The sequence below is a fragment of the Myotis lucifugus genome, unplaced genomic scaffold (assembly GCF_000147115.1).
Source record: "Myotis lucifugus unplaced genomic scaffold, Myoluc2.0 scaffold_110, whole genome shotgun sequence".
NCBI lineage: Eukaryota > Metazoa > Chordata > Mammalia > Chiroptera > Vespertilionidae > Myotis > Myotis lucifugus.
The window spans coordinates 2,465,433-2,485,021 of record NW_005871158.1 but is presented as its reverse complement, the minus strand read 5'-3'; the positions used below and the strand labels follow the sequence as shown (position 1 = coordinate 2,485,021).

General features: G+C 44.9%; 1 protein-coding gene across 5 annotated transcripts in view; it reads left to right on the top strand.

The window, feature by feature from the left end:
• TGFBR3 (transforming growth factor beta receptor 3) overlaps positions 1–19,589 on the top strand; it is a 197,208-nt gene that overhangs the window by 79,134 nt on the left and 98,485 nt on the right. For all 5 annotated transcript variants that reach the window (XR_002830364.1, XM_023757638.1, XM_023757636.1 and 2 more), the window contains exon 3: positions 2,272–2,456. Coding sequence is in view for 4 of the 5 variants with exons in the window: in XM_023757638.1 (XP_023613406.1) it covers positions 2,272–2,456 (185 nt within the window). In the remaining variant the exon portion in view is untranslated. The remainder of the gene's footprint in view (positions 1–2,271; positions 2,457–19,589) is intronic.

Below are 19,589 nucleotides of genomic sequence, written 5' to 3'. Positions count from 1 at the left end.
TAGCATGATCAGGAGGAGGTTGCAAGCCTTTTTGCACGATGTGTTTTGGGTAGAACTGTAGCCCAGTCGGAGCTTTGTACATAAAAAATGGAACTGAAATGTATTCTTTATTTGCACTTAGTCTGTGATAATGACAAATTCATGGTAGGAGGCTATGAAACCAGTTCGGAAGGGCTCTCCAATTGGAGCAGCCATAGCCGCTGTGTGTCCTGAGTTGAGTAGGAGACTCTCTCTCTGGAGCCCTGGGATGTGAAGTGCACCAGACATCCCACTGTGGCTGGTGAAGGCAGGAGGGGGGCAGCACGGGGCACACCTGCTCCTACCATTTGCCTGTGTGGGAGCTTCAGGGAACTGTACATTCAGTACTTTCTGCCTTTGCTGCTGTAACATCTTTCTTCACTACCTCTTAGAAAGCAGCTGGATGCAGTACAGGAACACGGAGGGCGGGAGTAATTATTTGAGAAGGTACATACTTCATTGCAGAAGAGATGACTATTGCCAGCCTACAGCATGTCCATGAGTTCTGAAATAGACTTAGCACGCCAGGCAGGATGCCTGCATAGGGTACAGCAGTGGGGTGTGGGACTGCCTGGCTCGGAACTGCATTTGCATTTGGGACCAGAGTTACAAGCCTGGAGGGCATCTTTCTTGTGTAGAGGTCGGAAGACCTCATTGGAGTGCACTCGGGCTTTTTACTGGGTTCCATTTGGTAGGCTGAGGTTTAGTGGGCCCTGTCCCAGCCTCCCGAACTATCTAATGGGGGATAACACCAAGCTCACAGAGGTGTGTGAGGTATACGAATGGAAGGTTCCTTCTTCTTCCTGGACGTCTCTCTATCAATCCAGCCCATGTGACATGAGGCTGAATGGAGTGGGTTGTACTCACATCACTGTAGCAATCTGTTTTCCATATCAGTGCCTTAGAGTCCAATCCAAGGACCTGGGATGGTGCTCTAATCACTGATCAGAGAAGGGACCATTTTTTCTTAAGCTCAGTGATTCATTTAACAAATATTTTTGGAGCCAGGCACTGTGATGGGTGCTGAGGATATAAAGATGAGGAACCCACACCCACAGCCATCACGGAGGTCACACTGGACTTGCAAAGACAGATGTATACGCTCGTGGTTACAATATGGAAAACGGAACAGCAGTGCTGGGCAGAGCAATTATAAGAGGACAGAGAAAGAAGACCTCCCTCAGTTTGGGATGTTTGTGGTGGGGTTGGAGTTATGGTGGAAGAGAGATTTGGGTAAAGGGCACAAGTTTGAATAATGGCATGGAGTTGAGAAACATCTGGTATGTTTGGAGACTGTTAAGCTGGCTGGTATTGCTGCAGTGGGGAGGGGGGAGGCTGGAGAGATTGGAAGGGGCTGGATCAAGAAAGGCCTGCGTGTCAGGTTGAGGAGCTCAGGCTGTATTCACAGGCCAGCAGTTCTCCAGGGGCAGGACATGCTGGGGAGCAGGGAGGGTCTGCATTTGCATTTGGAATAACCAGTGAGTTGAGCGCCCTGGGTTAGATGGACCATGCTTTTGTATAGAAGGCGGCTTGGAGAGCTTGACACCCGAGGCTCCTTTTAGGAAGATCTACGTGGTCTTGGGACAGAGACAATGAGGGCTACAGGAGGTAAAGATAAGAGGGATGCGCCTATTTAGGATTTAAGGAGGAGAATGAGGAAGCAGCAGCCAATGGTGACCAGGCTCTGCTCACATCCTACCTCTCTTGAGAGGGTTTTCAGACCTTTGACCCAGACTTTATTCTACACTCTGGTGCTATTTGCCTCCACTCATTGCATCTTATTTTGTATCGTTCTTACATTTATTTTGCTTCGTCTAAGTAGCAGAAGCACTTGAAAGGTCGGGATTTAAACTTCTTGGGGTATCCTTTTAGGTGTTTAATATTATTTATGCATCATGTCATTGGAACTTCAGGCAATTTATTTCATTTATTTCTGGTTTTCTTGTAAGAGGAGAAGGGAGAATTAAACACAGATGTCAAATGGGAGGTTTCCTCCATCCAAAGGAATACATTCATGACTTTTGCATCTAAAAGGGAATTGAAGTAATCAAATACACATCAAAATCATCCAAAAGGAATTTAAGAGATTGGAATTTTAGAAGACTAGGCTAGCTTTTTTGTTGTTTAGTTCTGGAAACAACTTACCTGGAGGGACTCCTTGGGTGGGCTGGCAGTGGCTTGTCCATCCGGAACAATTTGATTGTGGCGCAGTCGATTGTGGTTTCTGACGGGTGTTTGTGATTCCGCCTGCAGGTCCAGAGCCCAGTGCCCAGTGTGAACTGTCGCCGGTCAACGCCTCCCATCCGGTCCAGGCCTTGATGGAGAGCTTCACCGTCCTCTCGGGCTGTGCCAGCAGAGGCACGACGGGGCTGCCACAGGAGGTGCACGTCCTGAACCTCCGGGGCCCGGACCCGGGGCCCGGCCAGCCGCAGAAAGAGGTAGGTACAGGCGCCAGCTTTCTACCCATGAACAAAGGGTCCTTTTCTTCCATTCAGGGTCTAACAAGGATGATCATGTATGAACATACGTGGGGAGGAGGATACAATGCACACTCGAGAGAGAAGGATTTCAACTACCAGATTGCTCTCTGGACTGGTCAACTCTAGGATTTCCCTCTCTAGAGATTTTTTTCTAACTTTCCTGGCCCCTCCCATTGGAAAGAATATTCTTACGAATTTCGTCTTTTCAACATGGCTATGAAAGAACAAAATGGGGTGCCATTGCTTTGTCATTGTAAATGTCTTTCCCATCTTCGCCTGTGCTCCATCTGTCTTCTTTCTTTGCTTTGTCTTATGCACCTGTGGCTCCTGCAGGGTGAGCCAGGGAAATGGGAAGACGCTGGAATCAAGATGACGACACTTGGTACTTACATGAAAGGCCCGGGGGGTAGCTTCTTATGCTGTCCCGGCTGCTTTTCAAAGATGGTGGTGGTCTTGGTGGTGTGGTGATGATCCAAGCTCCTAGTGACTCAACATTTACTCGGCCCTCAGCACTGTTTGAAGCACTTACTGCATTTACTCCATGAAGTCCTATCATTATCCTCATTGTCCATGTGACAGGCAGGCGCACAGAGAACTCACTGGCTCAAGGTCAGTGGCTCAGAAATGACCTAGATTGTGAGCCAAAGGGAACACAGTTGTCAGTCTTTCAGTTTTTGAGCTTCTGTGTGTCAGAAATGTTATCACTCAAGTATTATCTCTCCAGGGAGAGAGAAACCACAAAAAATCCTGATCACAGTGAAGTGTAGGAAAACTAATGTAGAACAGAATTTATTTTTGAACTTTCTTCTGGTCAAGAAAGTTAATTTCCAGAACCATTTGTTTATGCGCGTCAACCACTCCGCCTTTTTGGGGGAGCGGAAATAGGAGAGGTGAGGTGTCCAGAAGGAAAAGCAAACTGATTTTAATCCTATGAAAGTGTGCGGAGTTGGCTCCTTTCAAAGACAAATCATCTAACCTTTCCAGCTACATTGGAAATTATTGTTAATGCTCTTGGTTGCTTGCCATTGTAGCTGCAACACATATTTCGGGTCAGATTTCTTTATCCCAGTAATATGTCTTTAATTCTTAACTTATGGGGGAGAAATGGTGGTGGGAGGAAGAGGGGGGAGGAGGAAATGCAGTTCCTAAGAAGCGCTGCTGACTCCAGCGATTCTTTAGCAGCAGTAATGACTCATTTTATATATGCTTCTCAGAGGAACCAAGGAAAAAGAAAGTTCGAGTTATTACAGAAGCAGCAACAGGAGAACATTCTGGTAGAGTTGCTGACTCTGAAAACAGATTCAAATAAGACTATCGAAGCAAAAGAAAAACACCTCAAGGAATGACAGCAGCTCTCCCACACTTGTCTTTATTATGTTAGATCAACATGGAATTCACTTTAGGCCATAGCAGGACCTAGGATACATACTAGTAAACTTAGATGGCACCAGGGGACAGTGTGTTCAGTGAGGAAATAAAGAAAGCATCTGTGGGGGGTAGTCTCTAAAGCTTGTTTAAAAAACCTGGCCATTCTTCATCTTCCTTCAGTATTTTTATTGTATGTGTATGGTTTTGGGTAAGTGATTTGAAGAGCTTTCTGAGACTAGGCAACTAAGGGAATTGTGTTCTTTCTGTCCTTGGGGACTTTTAAGAATTAGATGGTTGTAGTTCAGTCCTGTTTGAAAACAAGATGGGATGAGTGATCTTTGGGAGTTTCACAGCTCAGAGCTGCACTCACGTGGCGGACTGCGTGTTTGATATGTAGGGGGTGGTGTGGAGGACCTCAGAGCAGAGAGGCCGGGACAGAGAGAGTGAAAGGGTTTGCTCATGGGTGGTAAGATGAGGATGGAGAAATGTTAAATCTCTCTCACCTTCTTCATCTATGACTGTGGAAATACATTACTGCACTCATGCCAACAGTTTTTAAAAATCATTTAAACCATATGATCCAGCAATTTCACTCCAAAGTACATACGGACTCAAAAGAAATGAAAACATATGTCTACACAAAAACTTGCCCACAAATGTTCACAGCAACATTATTCATAATAGCCCCAAATTGGGAACAAACCAAATGTCCATCAGCTGATGAATAGACAAATAAAATATGGTAGATGCATACGCTGGAATATCATTTAGCAATAAAAATGAAGAACTGATACATGCTGCAACATGGATGAACCTTGAAATGCTTTGCTTAGAGAAGAAGGACAGACATAAAAGACCCCATATTGTATGATTCCATTTATTTGAAATGTCCAGAATAGACAAGTTTATGGAGCTAGAAAGTAAATTAGTGGTTGCTTTGGGCTGAAGGGCAAAAGGGAGAAATGGGAGCTACTGCTGAGTGCAGGGTTTCTTTGGAGGGGCGGTGAGCGGGGGGACTGAAACGTTCTCAAATTAAATTTTGGTGGTGGTTCCACAGTTGAATATGAATATACTAAATACCATTGATATAATAACTTAACCAATAAAAAAATTAAAAAAAATAAAAGCCAGATTCCAAGTAGGCAAGATAAAAAATATAGATAAATACCATTGATAAATGTGAATATACTAAAATCCATTGAATTATACTTTAAATAGGTGAATTTTATGGTATGTGAATTTTATCTCAGGAAAGCTGTTTAAAAGAACCAATCATTTGACTTGCCAGTAATTAGTCCATAAAGTTTACTTTAGCCGTATTCACTTTTTTTTTAAACCAAGATTGCTTTCTCTTCCAACCTAAACTCACCTAACTCTTCCTTATTCTCTCTGGGTGACTTGCTTTTTATAGATATACACTTATATGGTCTGGGCTAAAAATCACAGCCGATCCATTTTGGGGGCAGTAGTGGGAGGACCAGAGGCAGCCTTGGTGCGTGTCTCTACCGGATGTTAAAGGCAAATACTTTTCCAAAAGGAAATGATAAATGTTGTTGCTTATAAATTAGCAAAAAGAATGCCACCCTGGCTCCAAGCCATTGTTGGATGACAGCTATAGTTGTTTTTCATGATGTCCTCCTTAAATGTGAGGGAATTACTAAATCAACCCTGTTTCCCCTCGGCTTGTTGGTGCGTGATCAGCATGAAGACCTGTTATAAATCACGCCTCCCTAACACTTGACCACATTCCTACCTCCCAGGCACCTTAGTCAGCTGAGAGAGGCTGCCCCTGTTCCTGGGTGGAGGAGCTGACAGAGCCTTTACCTGGATGCAGTAACCACAGCAGGTTGACAAGATCCGGGGAAACAGTTTCTCTTAAGTTAGATAAACAGTTTTATAGGCGAGCAGAGAATTTCTATCAGAAACCCACCTGCCACAATAAGGTATGCAAAGCCGTTGGGCCGTTGGCTTCCCTGCTGGGTTCTCATCCGGACAGCACAGACCTATCGCTGTAGTTTTCATCTGAGACCACACCTCTCATTTGTCATTGTTGGTTTTGCACACAACAGCCTCCGAAGGGAACAGGAAACTGGAAAAGGACTCCCTGGCCACAGAGAGCAGAAGAGGGAAACAGCCCCGAGATGTCAGCTTTGTCTTTCAGAATCAGCAGGCGGGTGGCACAGGGCTCACCCTAAAAACCAGCGCCTTCTGCTCTTTGACGTCAAAGTAAAAGGCACCCTCACCCCCACCCTCTGTCAGATTTTGGTCCCTCCGGTGGTGCTTCCTGTTTCTGAGAGGGGGTACAGCACCACCACTGGCTTGTTTACAGTAACATACTTTCATTAGTTGCTAGAATGGTGACAATTTTGTTTCCTATCATCTAATTTTTACTGCTTTTATGTGGCGAGGTGTCTTTTCTATTTCCAACCTAATTGCTTGCGTATTAGGAAAAGCTGCTGAGGATCAGGCCCTGGTTAACATGACATAGGGATACAGACAGACCTCCTTTCAGGGCGCTTGGCTGTATTGCGCTTCACAGATGTTGCATTTTTTTACAAATTGAAGGCAAGACCCTCCGCCAGCAAAAGGACAACGACTCGCTTTATTGCGGTGGTCTGGAATCACACCGATGAGATCTCTAAAGCACGCCTGCAGAAGATATGGGCGTTTACATCTCTGTATGTGTTTTGACATAAAGGAGCGACTGTTAAGGCATGCCAGTGACTGGCTGCAGGGGTTGGGTGAGGATCTGGAGGCTTCGTTGTCTTGGGAAAGGGGCCAGATTTAATAACTTTATTGTCAGAAAACTCCGAACCCTCCTTGATGCGTTTGCTTATTCTCTCCCTCGTTCCAAAAAAGGCTTTGGGATGGGCTTACAACAACAAGACGTACCAACAGCGTAAGCAGAAATGCGAAGTGAGGACAAAAGAAAAAAGAAAAGCGTAGTTTGTTAGCCATGTGGGTGAATGTGGTCGGTATGGTTGGGTTTGAAATTTGGCTCCAAGCTTCTTGGCAGGCGGGACCGAGTGGGATGTGTGGTTCATCACACATGTGGCTCCAAGTCAGTTTTACTTTGTACCTTCTCTGAGGACTGGGGCGTAAAGCCCTCCGTCTCCTGGTTGTTTTTGAGGGCAGGAAGGATCACCACGGGGAGAAAGAGAAGGAAGTAAACACATCTAAAATGCTAACTGTTCTGCTTGCCTCTGGACAGCTCCCTTATCGCCACTCTCCCCTCCCCATCCCCCATCCCCCCACCCCCCACCTCTCACCAGATAACAGTAACAGCTATGGTGGTGGGGGCGGAGAGGCGCCTGCTGTGGGCCAGCCACCTGCGCACCCTGTGTTCTGGCTGCCAGGCCTCATCAGCCTGAAAGCAGGGGAGGCTTGAGGAGGTTGAACCATGTCTTTGGACTCAATAGTCCAAGCTTTCCCCACACTTCCGTCCACTCCCCTATTCCTTGTAGCTCTTACCCTGTCCTGTCTCAGTTGGCTCTACCTGCTGGGTGAGCCAGCAGATCTCCTACCTGGGTTGGGGTTCACACGTCGTCTTGCGATCGCTTTTTCCAGTGCTCGAAGTTCCTTTCTTTCCCTTCTTCATTTCCTCGCTGTGGCTTTGGGGCTGTGTTAAGATTGGTCTGTGTGTGGCAGTGTCTCTTTTTTTCTTTCTGGTGTAGAAGGTTATTACTTAGCTCAGAAGCCCTGCACTTGATGTGGCCATTAATACCAACACTACTAGTAAATGCCACTCCTAATGGTTTTCACAGTTGATCATTTTCCTCCTCCCCCCATAAGGCTTTCAGCTGCCTTTACAAAAGTAACTCGCTCGTTCTCTGCTTCTAATCCACAACTTCTTGTAACCAAACTTGCTTGGACTGTCTGATAAAGGACTCTTCCTGCTGTGAACGAAATGCAAGAGCTTCAGTATGTGGAGCCATCTGATTTGATGTGTTTCTTGCTACTTTGAGGAATCTGGCAGCTCAGGGGTTCAGTATTTTTGAGGATTGCACCTACCTGTCTGAATGTCGTCTTTCCCTATTTCTGCAATGTAAGTAGGTGGACATGTTCTCTCTTTTTACCCCCTCAGTTATAGATAGATCAGTGTGTGGGGTGGAGGGAATGGGTGTGTGGCTTACCTTTTTAACCACTACCACTAAAAGAACTAATGCAAAATTTCAAGACAGGCTTTTTGAAAGTACATATGTGAGAGCAACATTTTCTCTCTCTCTGTCTGGGGCAATTTTTCCTCCACTGTTATTCATGAATGCCTTCCCAGTGCTAGTCCTGTGTATATGCAAAATAAAATAATAATAATAAATCAAAACAAACTCAAGGCTATGTTTTAGAGATCTTATAGATAGTATATGCTAAGCAAGCGTCAAAATGAATCCCTCAAACACAGACATGGAAAGTGGTGAGATGCAGTTACTAAACAAATACCTTCCATATATAAACACTGCCTGTTGTTCCTTTAAATGGAGGTTGTTTTGGAAATCACCCGGACTGACAGGTAAGATTACCTCTGAGCTGGCCACCTTGTTGCAGACCTACAGCAGGTAGACCAGAAAGTTACACTGACAACAAGGGTCACATTTCCCAGAGGCTTCCCTCCCGTATTCCCTCCCTTCCTCCTCCCTTCCTCCAGTCATTTGAGTGTTGCTATGGAAATTTTTTCATTAACTTGATTGGCAACTGAATTGGACTCACATAGGATTGGAGGCCCTAAATAAATAAGACAGTCACCTTGTTTAAAAACAATTGCCCATTCACTTGAAGATACTCAATGCGCTTTATTTTTTAAAAAACTTACTTTATTGACAATAACAAAGTTTTATTTATTTATTTATTTATTTATTTATTTATTTAATCCTCACTCGAGGATATTTTCCCATTGATTTTTAGGGAGAGTGGAAGAGAGAGGGAAAGACAGAAACATTGATGTGAGAGAAACACATCGATTGGTTGCCTCCTACGTGAGCCCTGACCAGGGCCCAGGCCGGGGAGGAACCTGCAACCAAGGTACGTGCCCTTGACCAGAATTGAACCCGTGACCCTTTGGTTTGGCTCTATCCACTGAGCCAAACCAGCCAGGGCTTCAATGAATGACCCCTTGCCGGGCAGTATGGAGGTGCCAGGATTGGACAGAGGAGCAGCAAGGCAACTAGACCTCCGGCTGCTGTCTCAGCAGAGGACAGTGTCTGCCAGTTAGAATTGGCCATGCCAGTCAAGGATGGTTTCTAACACACTGGGGCAAGATGTTCCATCTGAAACTCAGCTTTCGAGTAGGAATTCTCTAAAAACTCAGCCGTGGAATTTTGGAAAAAGTGAAAGCAGAAATCAGAGTGGTAAGCGTAAACATCAGGGTTTAGCAAACAAGCCAGGACATAAGCGAAGCAAAGGAGTTACAAGTTCTCATCAAGATGCTGGCTGGCCACACTGCTTAAATCCTGTCACTTCACAGTAACATCCAGATGCTGTAAAATTGCCCTAGGAAGGCACAGAGGGACCCGGTCTGGTTGGACGCTGCCACTTTAGCATGAGGTAATACTGGGTCAAGTTCTTTGCCGGCTGACGGCTGGCTGATTGAAAGGACCTCTTATTGTTGCCTCGTCCCCAGTCCGGAGGAAACACTGCCTTGTCCCCTTCTCAGATGTGTCCAGCAGCAGCATTTTCCAACCCATGTGGTATTTGTCTTTTATGGAAATTAGGGTTACAACCCTGACCCATGCTATCGTTGCTATGGTAACTTCTCTTGACTTTTCAAAAATTGTATAATTTCCTGAAAATGTTGTTAGAAAATGCTTCTACAAGAGCATCCTCCACGTTTGAAAATGTGACTTTTTGCTCTTTTGCTAACTTTTTGGAGAGTCCTTTAAAAAGCAATAGACCAAAGTAAGGAGCAGGTCTACAGCATGAGAGCCAGATGTGCCGCCTGGGCAGAGGCCCAGCTTGTGCAGAACATCCAGAGACCCAGCCATGCGTTCTTGTTTCCATTGCTGGTGAGCCATCCTGACATTTTGTTCGAGAATAAAAAGGAAATTTACAGCTAACGTCTGATTTAAATACTCAAACTCTGCAGAAGTATTTATAATATTGCTTTCAGTCATGCCCCCGCTGTGTTTTCTAAATATTTCTGTGAAAATTAGACACACATTTAATTAGTTTTCCTTTTCTTTCTCCCACAGTGGAGGGGCCATGTGTGAACTTGGTCCTGCTGATCACCTCTCCACACCATCTTATTTCGCTTTTCCTTGCCTTTCTCACTTCTTGAATGGGTGAAGGTCTGTGTGCCCTGCCCTTCCCTTCTTTCCTCTTTGCAGCCTGACTGCTGGTCTGAGCTTATCTCTGGGGAGTCCCTGATGGTGCCCTTTTGACCAATTCCTGGGATGCTGGGACCGGAGAGGTGCCCTGGAGACCACCTAGTCCCAACCACCTTACAGAGGAGACGACCAGGGGATGAAGTGATGACTTATTCACTGCCAACTAAGACATTAGTGCCATTGCTGGGTGGGAACCCAGGGGCCCCGATTCCTATCGCTGAGTTCTTTCTACCACAGTGCCTTTCCCCACTGATACTCCTTAGCTCCTTTTCTGAAACCTCTCTTCTGGCATCTCTCTCTCTGGGTTTTAGGATGTTACCTTAGTCTGGTTCTCTTTTTATCTTTTTAAAAAAAATATATATTTTTATTGATTTCAGAGAAGAAGGGAGAGGGAGAGAGAGAGATAGAACCATCAATGATGAGAGAGAATCATTGATCTATGGCCCCCTGCTTACCCCCTACTGGGGATCAAGCCTGCAACCTGGGCATATGCCCTGACCAGGAATCGAACCATGATCTCATGGTTCATGGGAAGACGCTCAGTCACTGAGCCATGTTGGCCAGGCCTCTTTCTATCGTTCCATCTGTTTTTCTGTTTGTTTCTCAGCTTCTCTTTCTTCCTTCTCAGGGGTTCTTGGCTGAAGTGCAGTCCTCGGGTCCTGTTTTCCTTTGTCTATGCTCCCTGGGTTGGTTCGTCTGTTCTTGGTATTTCGGTTGTCACCTCCATGCCAGAGACTCCCCAGCCTCTCCAAGCTTCTCAGATGAAGCTCCAGTCAGGCCTCTGAAGCACCTTACCTGTCAGGACGTACCTCAAGCTCCCAGGTGCCTCAGGTGCTGAGGAGGAGTGGCTGTCAGTAAGGTCAGATAGTGGGTTAGCCTCAGCTATCTAATTCTCTGAGCCTCAAGTTCCTCATCTGCCAAGTGAGATGATAGTAGCAGTTCTTAGAGGGTTCACTGAGGACTGAGAGAAGTTTCTATGGCACTTAGGGCTGGCGTATGTTCCTGGGACACAGGACATGATCAAATGCTAGCCCTTTTTCATATTTCTAAAATTGAATGTAAGAATCTTCCCAGGCCCTCTGCTACCCTAGTGCTAGCTTACTAGTCCAACATCCCTATACCATCAATGTCACTGCTACCATCTGTCTTGGGACTTTTGAGTCATCTGGGATTTACTCATTTCCTTCAAACCCTCTATTTGACCAGTCACCAAGTTTTATTGACATTTTCTCTGCAATTGCTCTTGAATCTCCGTGTTCCTCACCACTGACCCTGAAGCTTCCTTATCCTGTCTCCTGGGACTTGCACCTTCACACCCTGATTCTTTCAGTCTGGCTTGCGGACTGCTTCATAAAACCAATTTTCTCTAAAAATTACTCCCATAACTCATTTACTTGTCCATTCATTTACAGACTTATTCAATGAATTATTTATTGAGATCCTACTGTGTGCTAGGTAGACATGCTATTAGATTCTTACTCATCTTTATATCTTCATCACTTATTGGCCTGTAAGAGAGAATAAATTCAATACAGTATGACAAATAATATGACCATTATTTGTTATAAAATTAATAAAACTTTGTAGGATCCTAACAGAGGCAGTGGTAATTTTATTTTCAGGGGAGGGAAGGATACCCAGAAGAGAACACTGATGAAGGGCTTGAAAGTTAAGTAGAAGTTGCTGTGCAGAAGAAAAGGGAGGCCTCCATATACACAGAGGGAAGAGCAGAAACTATGTGTGAAGAAAAGTTCTTTCATATACACGTGTGGCTGGCGTACAGATTGGGGAGTGGCAAGCTATGGCCTTTGGGCCAAGTCCTGCCTGCTGCCCGTTTTTGTATATTTAGGGTGTCCCCCCAAAATGTATACACACACTTTGAATAATTATAAAGGCAGTGTTTATGAAAATACTTTTCATTTTCAAAATTGAGCTATCAGCTATTAAAGTGTGTATTACATTTTTTGGGACACCCTGTATATTATTTACATACCGTAAAGTTCACCTGTTTCAAAGTGTATGTGTCAGTGATTTTTCATATACTTATAGAGTTGTGCAGCCATCATCACAGTCTAATTTGGTCAGCTCACTCCTGACCATTTTTAGCACTCTTAAAGGAAATTCTGCACCCATTAGCAGTCACTCTCCATTCCCCGTACTCCCAACCGCTGCTTTAGGCAACCACTAATCCACTTTCCTTCTTTATAGATTTGCCTATTCCAGATATTTTCTTTCAATGTAATCTTGGAATATGGGAGACTTTCATAATGCATTTGAAGTTCATCCATGTATTAATTATTTCATTCCTTTTTATTCCTGAGTAGTGTTCCATTGTATAGCTATGCCACATTTTGTTTATCCATTTGATGCCTGTTTGGTAAGTGAAGTTTAATGGAATCATAGTCACGACTGTTCCTTTATGTATTGTCTGGGGCTGCTTTCTCACTATAGTGGCAGAGTTGAGTAGTGTTGACAGTAGTGTCGCCTGCACGGCCTACAAAGCCTAAAATATTTATGATCTGGCCACTTGCAGACACAGCTTGCCAACCCCTGGGATAGGATGGCAGCAATGGTGAGGACAATGGTAGTGTGGGCCGGGGCCAAGAAATGGAAGATGAGAACAGAATGGCAGCACGAGTAAGGATTTGGACTTAATCCTGTGGATCAGTCTTTCTCCAAATGTGTGTGGTACATGAACCCCCTGTGTCTGAATCCCTTGGAGATGGGTGAGTGCAGACTCCTGAGCCTCACTCCTGACCTTTCAGCTGAATCCATTGCCCCACACCTCTTTTCTTAATTCTCCCCGACCTTCTTTCTTCATTCTCTCAATCCTTTCCATGTTAGAAGCCCATGCGTAAGTCTGAACTCTTCAGCAAACCCTTCCTGATTCCTTAACCCTCCTCCACCTCCCTTTTTCTTTTTTAAATATATTTTTATTGATTTCAGAGAGGAAGGGAGAGGGAGAGAGAGGTAAAAACATCAATGATGAGAGAGAATCATTGATCGGCTGCCTCTCCCATACCCCCTACTAGAGATTGAACCCACAACCTGGGTATGTGCCCTGAACCCTGACCTCCTGGTTCATAGGTCAACACTCAACCACTGAGCCACACTGGCTGGGCTACCTCCCTCTTTTCTTACCATTGCTCTGAATCCCCTCCTTACCCCAGCACAGTCTGCACCTCCCCAGAGTATGGGATGATATGTTTTCTCGAATTACTTGCTGCCGAATCCTGTATGTTAATCTTGCACAGCCAGCTGGAGAGCAGCCTTCTTAAGGGCAGGACCCAAGTCTTGGCCTCTTCTGCATTGTGCGCCGTGGGTTCTCGCATGGTCCCGGGATGTTATTTAAGGATCCCTTCCCTTTCCCACAGCGCACCTTTAGTTAACTTGCATTATATCCGTGGACTTGATGTTTTGTCCCCAGGCTGCTCTTAACTGCTGCGGCTGAGCAGGTAGCCTCTACTTTGCATTACTGCTCTGATGCATTTTTCCTAATTAAATCTCAGGCTACTGCAGTTTACTCTAAATCCTCCAGGTCTCTGTTTCAGTCTTTCCCCAGCCAGTTTCGGAGTTCTGCTACATTTTTCTTTACTCTTACGGATTTCAGTCATCTGCTGGTCAACTAGTTAGTGTTTCCCTTAGCAGGGTAAAAGCTATAAATGGTTTTTGACTCCACGCTGCTCCGCTCCCTTGGGTGGTGCGTTTGATGTGAGCCAGGTTTGAAGCCGGGCCACTGAGAATGGTTTGTCCTCATGGTGTAGGGGGATGACATGCAGCCAATTCTTCACATGGCTGGTGCGAACCAACTTCGACTCTTCCAGCTGAAAGGTCATTTTGCTCTACCTTGTATTGTTAAATATCTAATAACTTGATTTTTAAAATTTTGTGTTTTTGGTTTTTTTTTTGCTCAGGGAGCACTTAAAATATCCCTGCCTGTATAGTAATTTGTTCCCTGTTTAATGTGGCTTTTTCCTTTGTTTACTCTGGACCCAAGTCTTTCTAGCTTGTTTTCTAAGTCAGCTCAAAAGTTGCTGGTCATTGGATTTGGCAGCCTTTCCAAGCCTTACCCACCAGAACCCTACAGGAAGTTGTGTGTCGGCCAGAAGAGTCTGTTTATTTAGAGCATGGTGTCCAGCAGAAGCAGTCCATTTATGAGGGTCTGGTCTTAAAGACACAGGGATCCGAATCTGCGTCTGGAGGACCTGCTGCCCTGGCTCCCACTGCAGTTCTGTGCCCTGTGCCTTCCTCTCCAGACGGTCAGGGCACCGCACCGAGGCTGTGGGTTCATTGAAACAGGCCTTTCTCCGAGCCCCTTGGCCTTGTCTGAAATGCTAAAATGTCAATGGCCAGATACTAGCTAGTCCTTTTAAACGAATAACAATTTACGTTTTGGCTTTTATACGTTTTTATATATTTTCTAGTGTTCGGGGAGGCTTTTGCTCTGAGTGCACTCCCCATTTAGAACTAAAACTAAGCTGAAATAGCTATGCTTTTGACTCCTAGGTATGGTCCTTTGCCCACAATCATCTGGCGCTATCTGGGTTCTAGTCCAAGATACCCTACAATAGTGCTTTATATTTATGGCACTTTCATCCAAACCACAGAGTCCTTTGGCTGCATCTAGAATTTTCACATCCCTGGGGGTGGAAAAGAGGCAAGTTGCAGGTATGATTTGGCTTCCTTTGAAGATAGACTAGATTAGATGTTCCCGGGTTTAACTGTGAGCCAGGGAGAGCCAGCTGTGGATGCAGGATCAGTGCAAGAGCCTAACTCTTGCCTGGAGCCCACACACCACATTGTGCACATTCAGAGTTAATTTCCATTTGTTGATACATGTGTACACTCACCTGATTCTTTTTGAATTTGCTTCAGCAAGTTGGCGACGTGGCTGTTGGTTTTATGTGGCCAGCGCTGGGCTTACCACAGGGTAGCTACTCAGTACCTGTGCACTGCTTTGAATGGAGGCTGCATTCATACCTTAAGAGGTGAGCCCCCACAGGTGTGGCCTCACGCCTAGTGAGTGCAGGTGCTGTGTGAGAGAGGAATAGGGAGATGGCAGCTGGTACGAGGACTGAGAAATGAAAGGTGGAGAGAAAATGAGTTTTATCACACCACTTAGCTTAGCCATGCTCCTGGGGGCAGAGGGTTGGGGCGGGGGTTGTTCATTAGTGCTCTACATTTGGGTTTTTGGGAGGTGGGAGTTATATTGATATTTGTACCTCAGAATAGCTGTTAAAAAGCATTGACTTTCTTGACGTCTTAGGTACATTGAACACTAATGAAGTTAAAAACACTTTACGCATCCTTCCGCACCTGTCAACCTCAAGTAGATAGACGTGCAGATAATGCTCTCCTTGGGAATCAGAAGTTTCTGAGGAGAAAGGAGCAAGCTGAAGCTCCAGGGAGCCAGAGGTCCATCTGGACCCGGACATGCATGCTTGGGTGTGAGACATACGGGCATCTAGGGTGTCTCCTGTGCTTGCCATGCTCAATCTCAGATTTGGGGGTCTTCCAGAATCAAAGGCAACTGGAGAGCTTCATTTCCAATGATGAGTCATGCTTGGGCATTGTGCCTCCATCATCTGGCCGCAGAGATCTTTTGGGGCCAATTACCCTCCCTTCTATTCCGAACACCCCCTGGATTTTGATTTGGTGCAGCTGGCCACGGGGCTCGGCCTATTCCCCACTGTGCGTTCTTTCTGCTGAGCCCAGCGTCCTTTAGATGCTTTTAATCCTGGCCCTTTATTGCTCTTTGTTGGTGGGTAGTGCATGTGTTGCTATTTACTTTTGTTTCCTGCTTTTTTTATGGGCTGAAGATTCCACTCTTTTCTCCCTTATCACTGCTGGTTGTTAAAATAGCGAGAATCTAAATGAAATGGTAATATTACCATTGTGAACAAGTATGTCTCTGAAAAATATTTTTTTTCATTTTTAATGCTGTTAATATCTAATTCCCAGTGTTTTAGTTGGAAGCCGTTCAAATTTCCCAAATCATAAAATCTTGCAAAGCCTAATCCAAGTTTTTTTCCCCTTTATTCAGTTCTCTTTCTATTTGCATTAAAGGAAAAAAAAAAAAAGGTGCCTGCCTATTTCCAAATAGGGAACTGACCTATGTTTATTGGAGACCCGAGTGATATGACCCCTTGACGTGTTGTGAGTGTTTGGGTGTGTTTTGGAGCAGGGCAGGAGGGTAATTTTTTGTCCTGTTTTTGCCATGTGTTCTTATATACATTTCCTAAACACTTTCCCTGGCTTGGTACTATTACTGTGTATATGACCTACATGTGTTTCCTATTTTTTATGACTCATACTTACGGTACTCATAAAGGTTTCTCCTTTATCTTGGCTCCGAGTGGTGAGCCCACTTGCGCATTTCCAGCAGAGATGTGGGTTGGGACTTTCACATTTAATCCTGCAGAATAGGCCCCGGGAAGGCCTAGTGCAGGAAGCGTGACATAGTCCTCTGGGGGCACTGCCTCCTCCCTGGGGAAGCAGTCACCTCCGTTTCTGTGAATTCATTAATTTGTGTTTTCCAGGTTCCCCTTTCCCTTTGCCCCCTTTAGTCCTGTTGCTGCTTACGAGTGAGACCACCCGAGGGAGACTTGATGGAACAAATGCTCCACTCCTTTTCCCTGCTGGTCACTGTGTTAAAGGGTTTGGTGGAGGAAGAAATGGAAGTAATTAAACTGAAGTGATATTTGTATTACATGTGGCAACCAATATCCTGGGGATCTTCTTGGCTTCAAATAAACTATTTAGACCCAGGAGACGGTCACAGGCCAGAGATGGCTTCTCCCCAGAAGGCTGTAGGACAAAGACCGTTGCTTGCAGCGGAGCCGCAGAGTGTCCTTTTTTGTTTTTGTTTAAATATATTTCTTTATTGATTTCAGAGAGGAATGGAGAGGAGAGAGAGATAGAAACATCAATGATGAGAGAGAAACATCGATCGGCTGCCTCCTGCATGCCCCCCTACTGGGGATCAAGCCTGCAACCTGAGCATGTGCCCTTGGCCAGAATCGAACCTGGGACCCTTCAGTCTGCAGGCCGACGCTCTATCCACTGAGCTAAACTGGCGAGGGCCAGAGTGTTCTTTTTTTGGATACCTGTGGCTGCCTACACATCAGTTCACACAGCCATCCAGAGCTCTCCAATCCAGAGCTCTCCAATTGAGGGCTCAAATGCCAGGAGTGTGTGTGTGTGTGTGTGTGTGTATGTGTATGTGTGTAGCCCTGGTTTAGAAGCCTCACACCTCGAATGAGCTAATTGACAACCATGCTCTATAAGAACCGTTTCTATGGTGCCCATGAAGGACTTGCCTAGTTTACAGGCTCACTGATCCTAGCAATGCCCCTAAGTATCTCTATCAGATATTTTTATTTTTTCCAATCTTAATATATTAACCAATCAGGGGTAATTATAATGATAAGCAAGATTACTAGGGTTACAGAGTTAATAGAATTAACAGAAGATCAAATTCTCAAGTAGAAGAGGAATACATTTTGCTAATACTTTGCTCGTACCTGTGGATTGTCTTCTTCTTATTTGTATTCCTGACTGTAGTTGGCTCTGTCATGGCTCTCAAAGGAATGCCCACATCCTAATCCTCCAAACCTGTAAATGTTAATATATGAATGTTCTGTAGAAAAAAAAATTGCAGATTTTAATTGAAGGATTTTGAAGTGAGGAGATTCTCCTGGATTATCCGGCCTTTAAATGCAATTACATGTGTCCTTACAAGAGAGAGATTTGACACAGAAGAGGAGAAGGCAATGTGACCATGGAGGTGGAGGTTGGAGTGATTGTAGCCACAAGCCAAGGAATACTGACAGCTGTGAGAAACTGGAAGAGGCAAAGAATGGATTTTCTCTTAGAGCCTCTGGAGGGAGCACGGCTCTGCTGACACCTTGATTTTGACTCAGTAACACTGAATTTGGACATCTGGCCTCCTGAATTATGACAGAATAAATTACTGTCGTTTTAGGCCACCACATTTGTAGTAATTTGTCACAGCAGCCAAAGGAAACTTATACACTCCCTATCTCACATTAGTGGGGGAGATTATCTTGCCCATGCAGCCTCCTGTCCCCATTTCGTTCCCTGTTTATGTCCCCATCTCTGTAAAAAATGCTACCACCTAGTTACCAAGGTCAAAAACCTTGGCATTATCCATGATTTTCTATGTTTTCTCAGATATCACATCCAATCCTATATATTCTACCATAAAAATATATTCTGTATTCACCCACTTTTAATCTCTACTCACCCCGCCCCCCCCCCCACCACCTTTGGTCTAAGCCAGCGGTTCTCAACCTGTGGGTCGCGACCCCTTTGGCGGTCGAACGACCCTTTCACAGGGGTTGCCTAAGACCATCCTGCATATCAGATATTTACATTACAATTCATAACAGTAGCAACATTACAGTTATGAAGTAGCAACGAAAATAATTTTATGGTTGGGTCACAACATGAGGAACTGTATTTAAAGGGCCAGAAGGTTGAGAACCACTGGTCTAAGCCATCATCACATCTTTACTTGAGACACAGTGGACCCTAACTCAGGTCCCGTAAGAGGGCAGGATCTGGAGCTAGAGTGCCTGTGTTGGAAGCCTGGTCCCACTCTGTATGAGCTCTGTGACTTTGGACAAGTTATGCTGTCTATAGGGTGTCCCAAAAAATGTATACACACACTCTGAATAATTATAAAGGCAGTGTTTTTTAAAATGCATTTCATTTTCAAAATTGAGCTACCAGCTGTTAGAGCGTGTATACATTTTTGGGGTGCACACCCTGTATATAGTATCTAATTAGTAGGTTGCTGTGACAAGTGCTTGGAACAGTGCTTAGAAAATAAGCACTCAATAAATGTTAGCTACTATCATAATTCACTAAGCTGTATTATCCACATAGCAGCCTGAATGATCCCTTTAAAACTTAAGTCCGGTCACAAAATTTACTAGCTCAATTTCCTGCAATGGCTTCCCTTTACCTTTAGAATAAAATCCGTAACCCCCAGCAGAACTTTCAGCCTTCTCCCACCACTCACCATATTCACTGCTTGTTGGCCCTGCTGCCCTTCAGAGATGCAGAGCAGGCACACTCCTGCCTCCCACCCATTGCCTGAAGCATGGTTATTCACAAGGCTTGTTCCTCCATCCATCCAGGCCCACCCAGCCCACCTCTGCAGAGCCCTTCATGGGCCACTCCGTTTCAAACAGCCACACCCTTCTACTGTCTCCAACTTTGTTTTATATTTTTAATGTAAAATTTTGAATTGAATTTATTGGGGTGACATTCTATATAATAAAAGCGTAATATGCAAATCGACCAAACGGTGGAATGACTGGTCGCTATGATGTGCTTTGACCACCAGGGGCAGATGCTCAATGAAGGAGCTGCCCCTGGT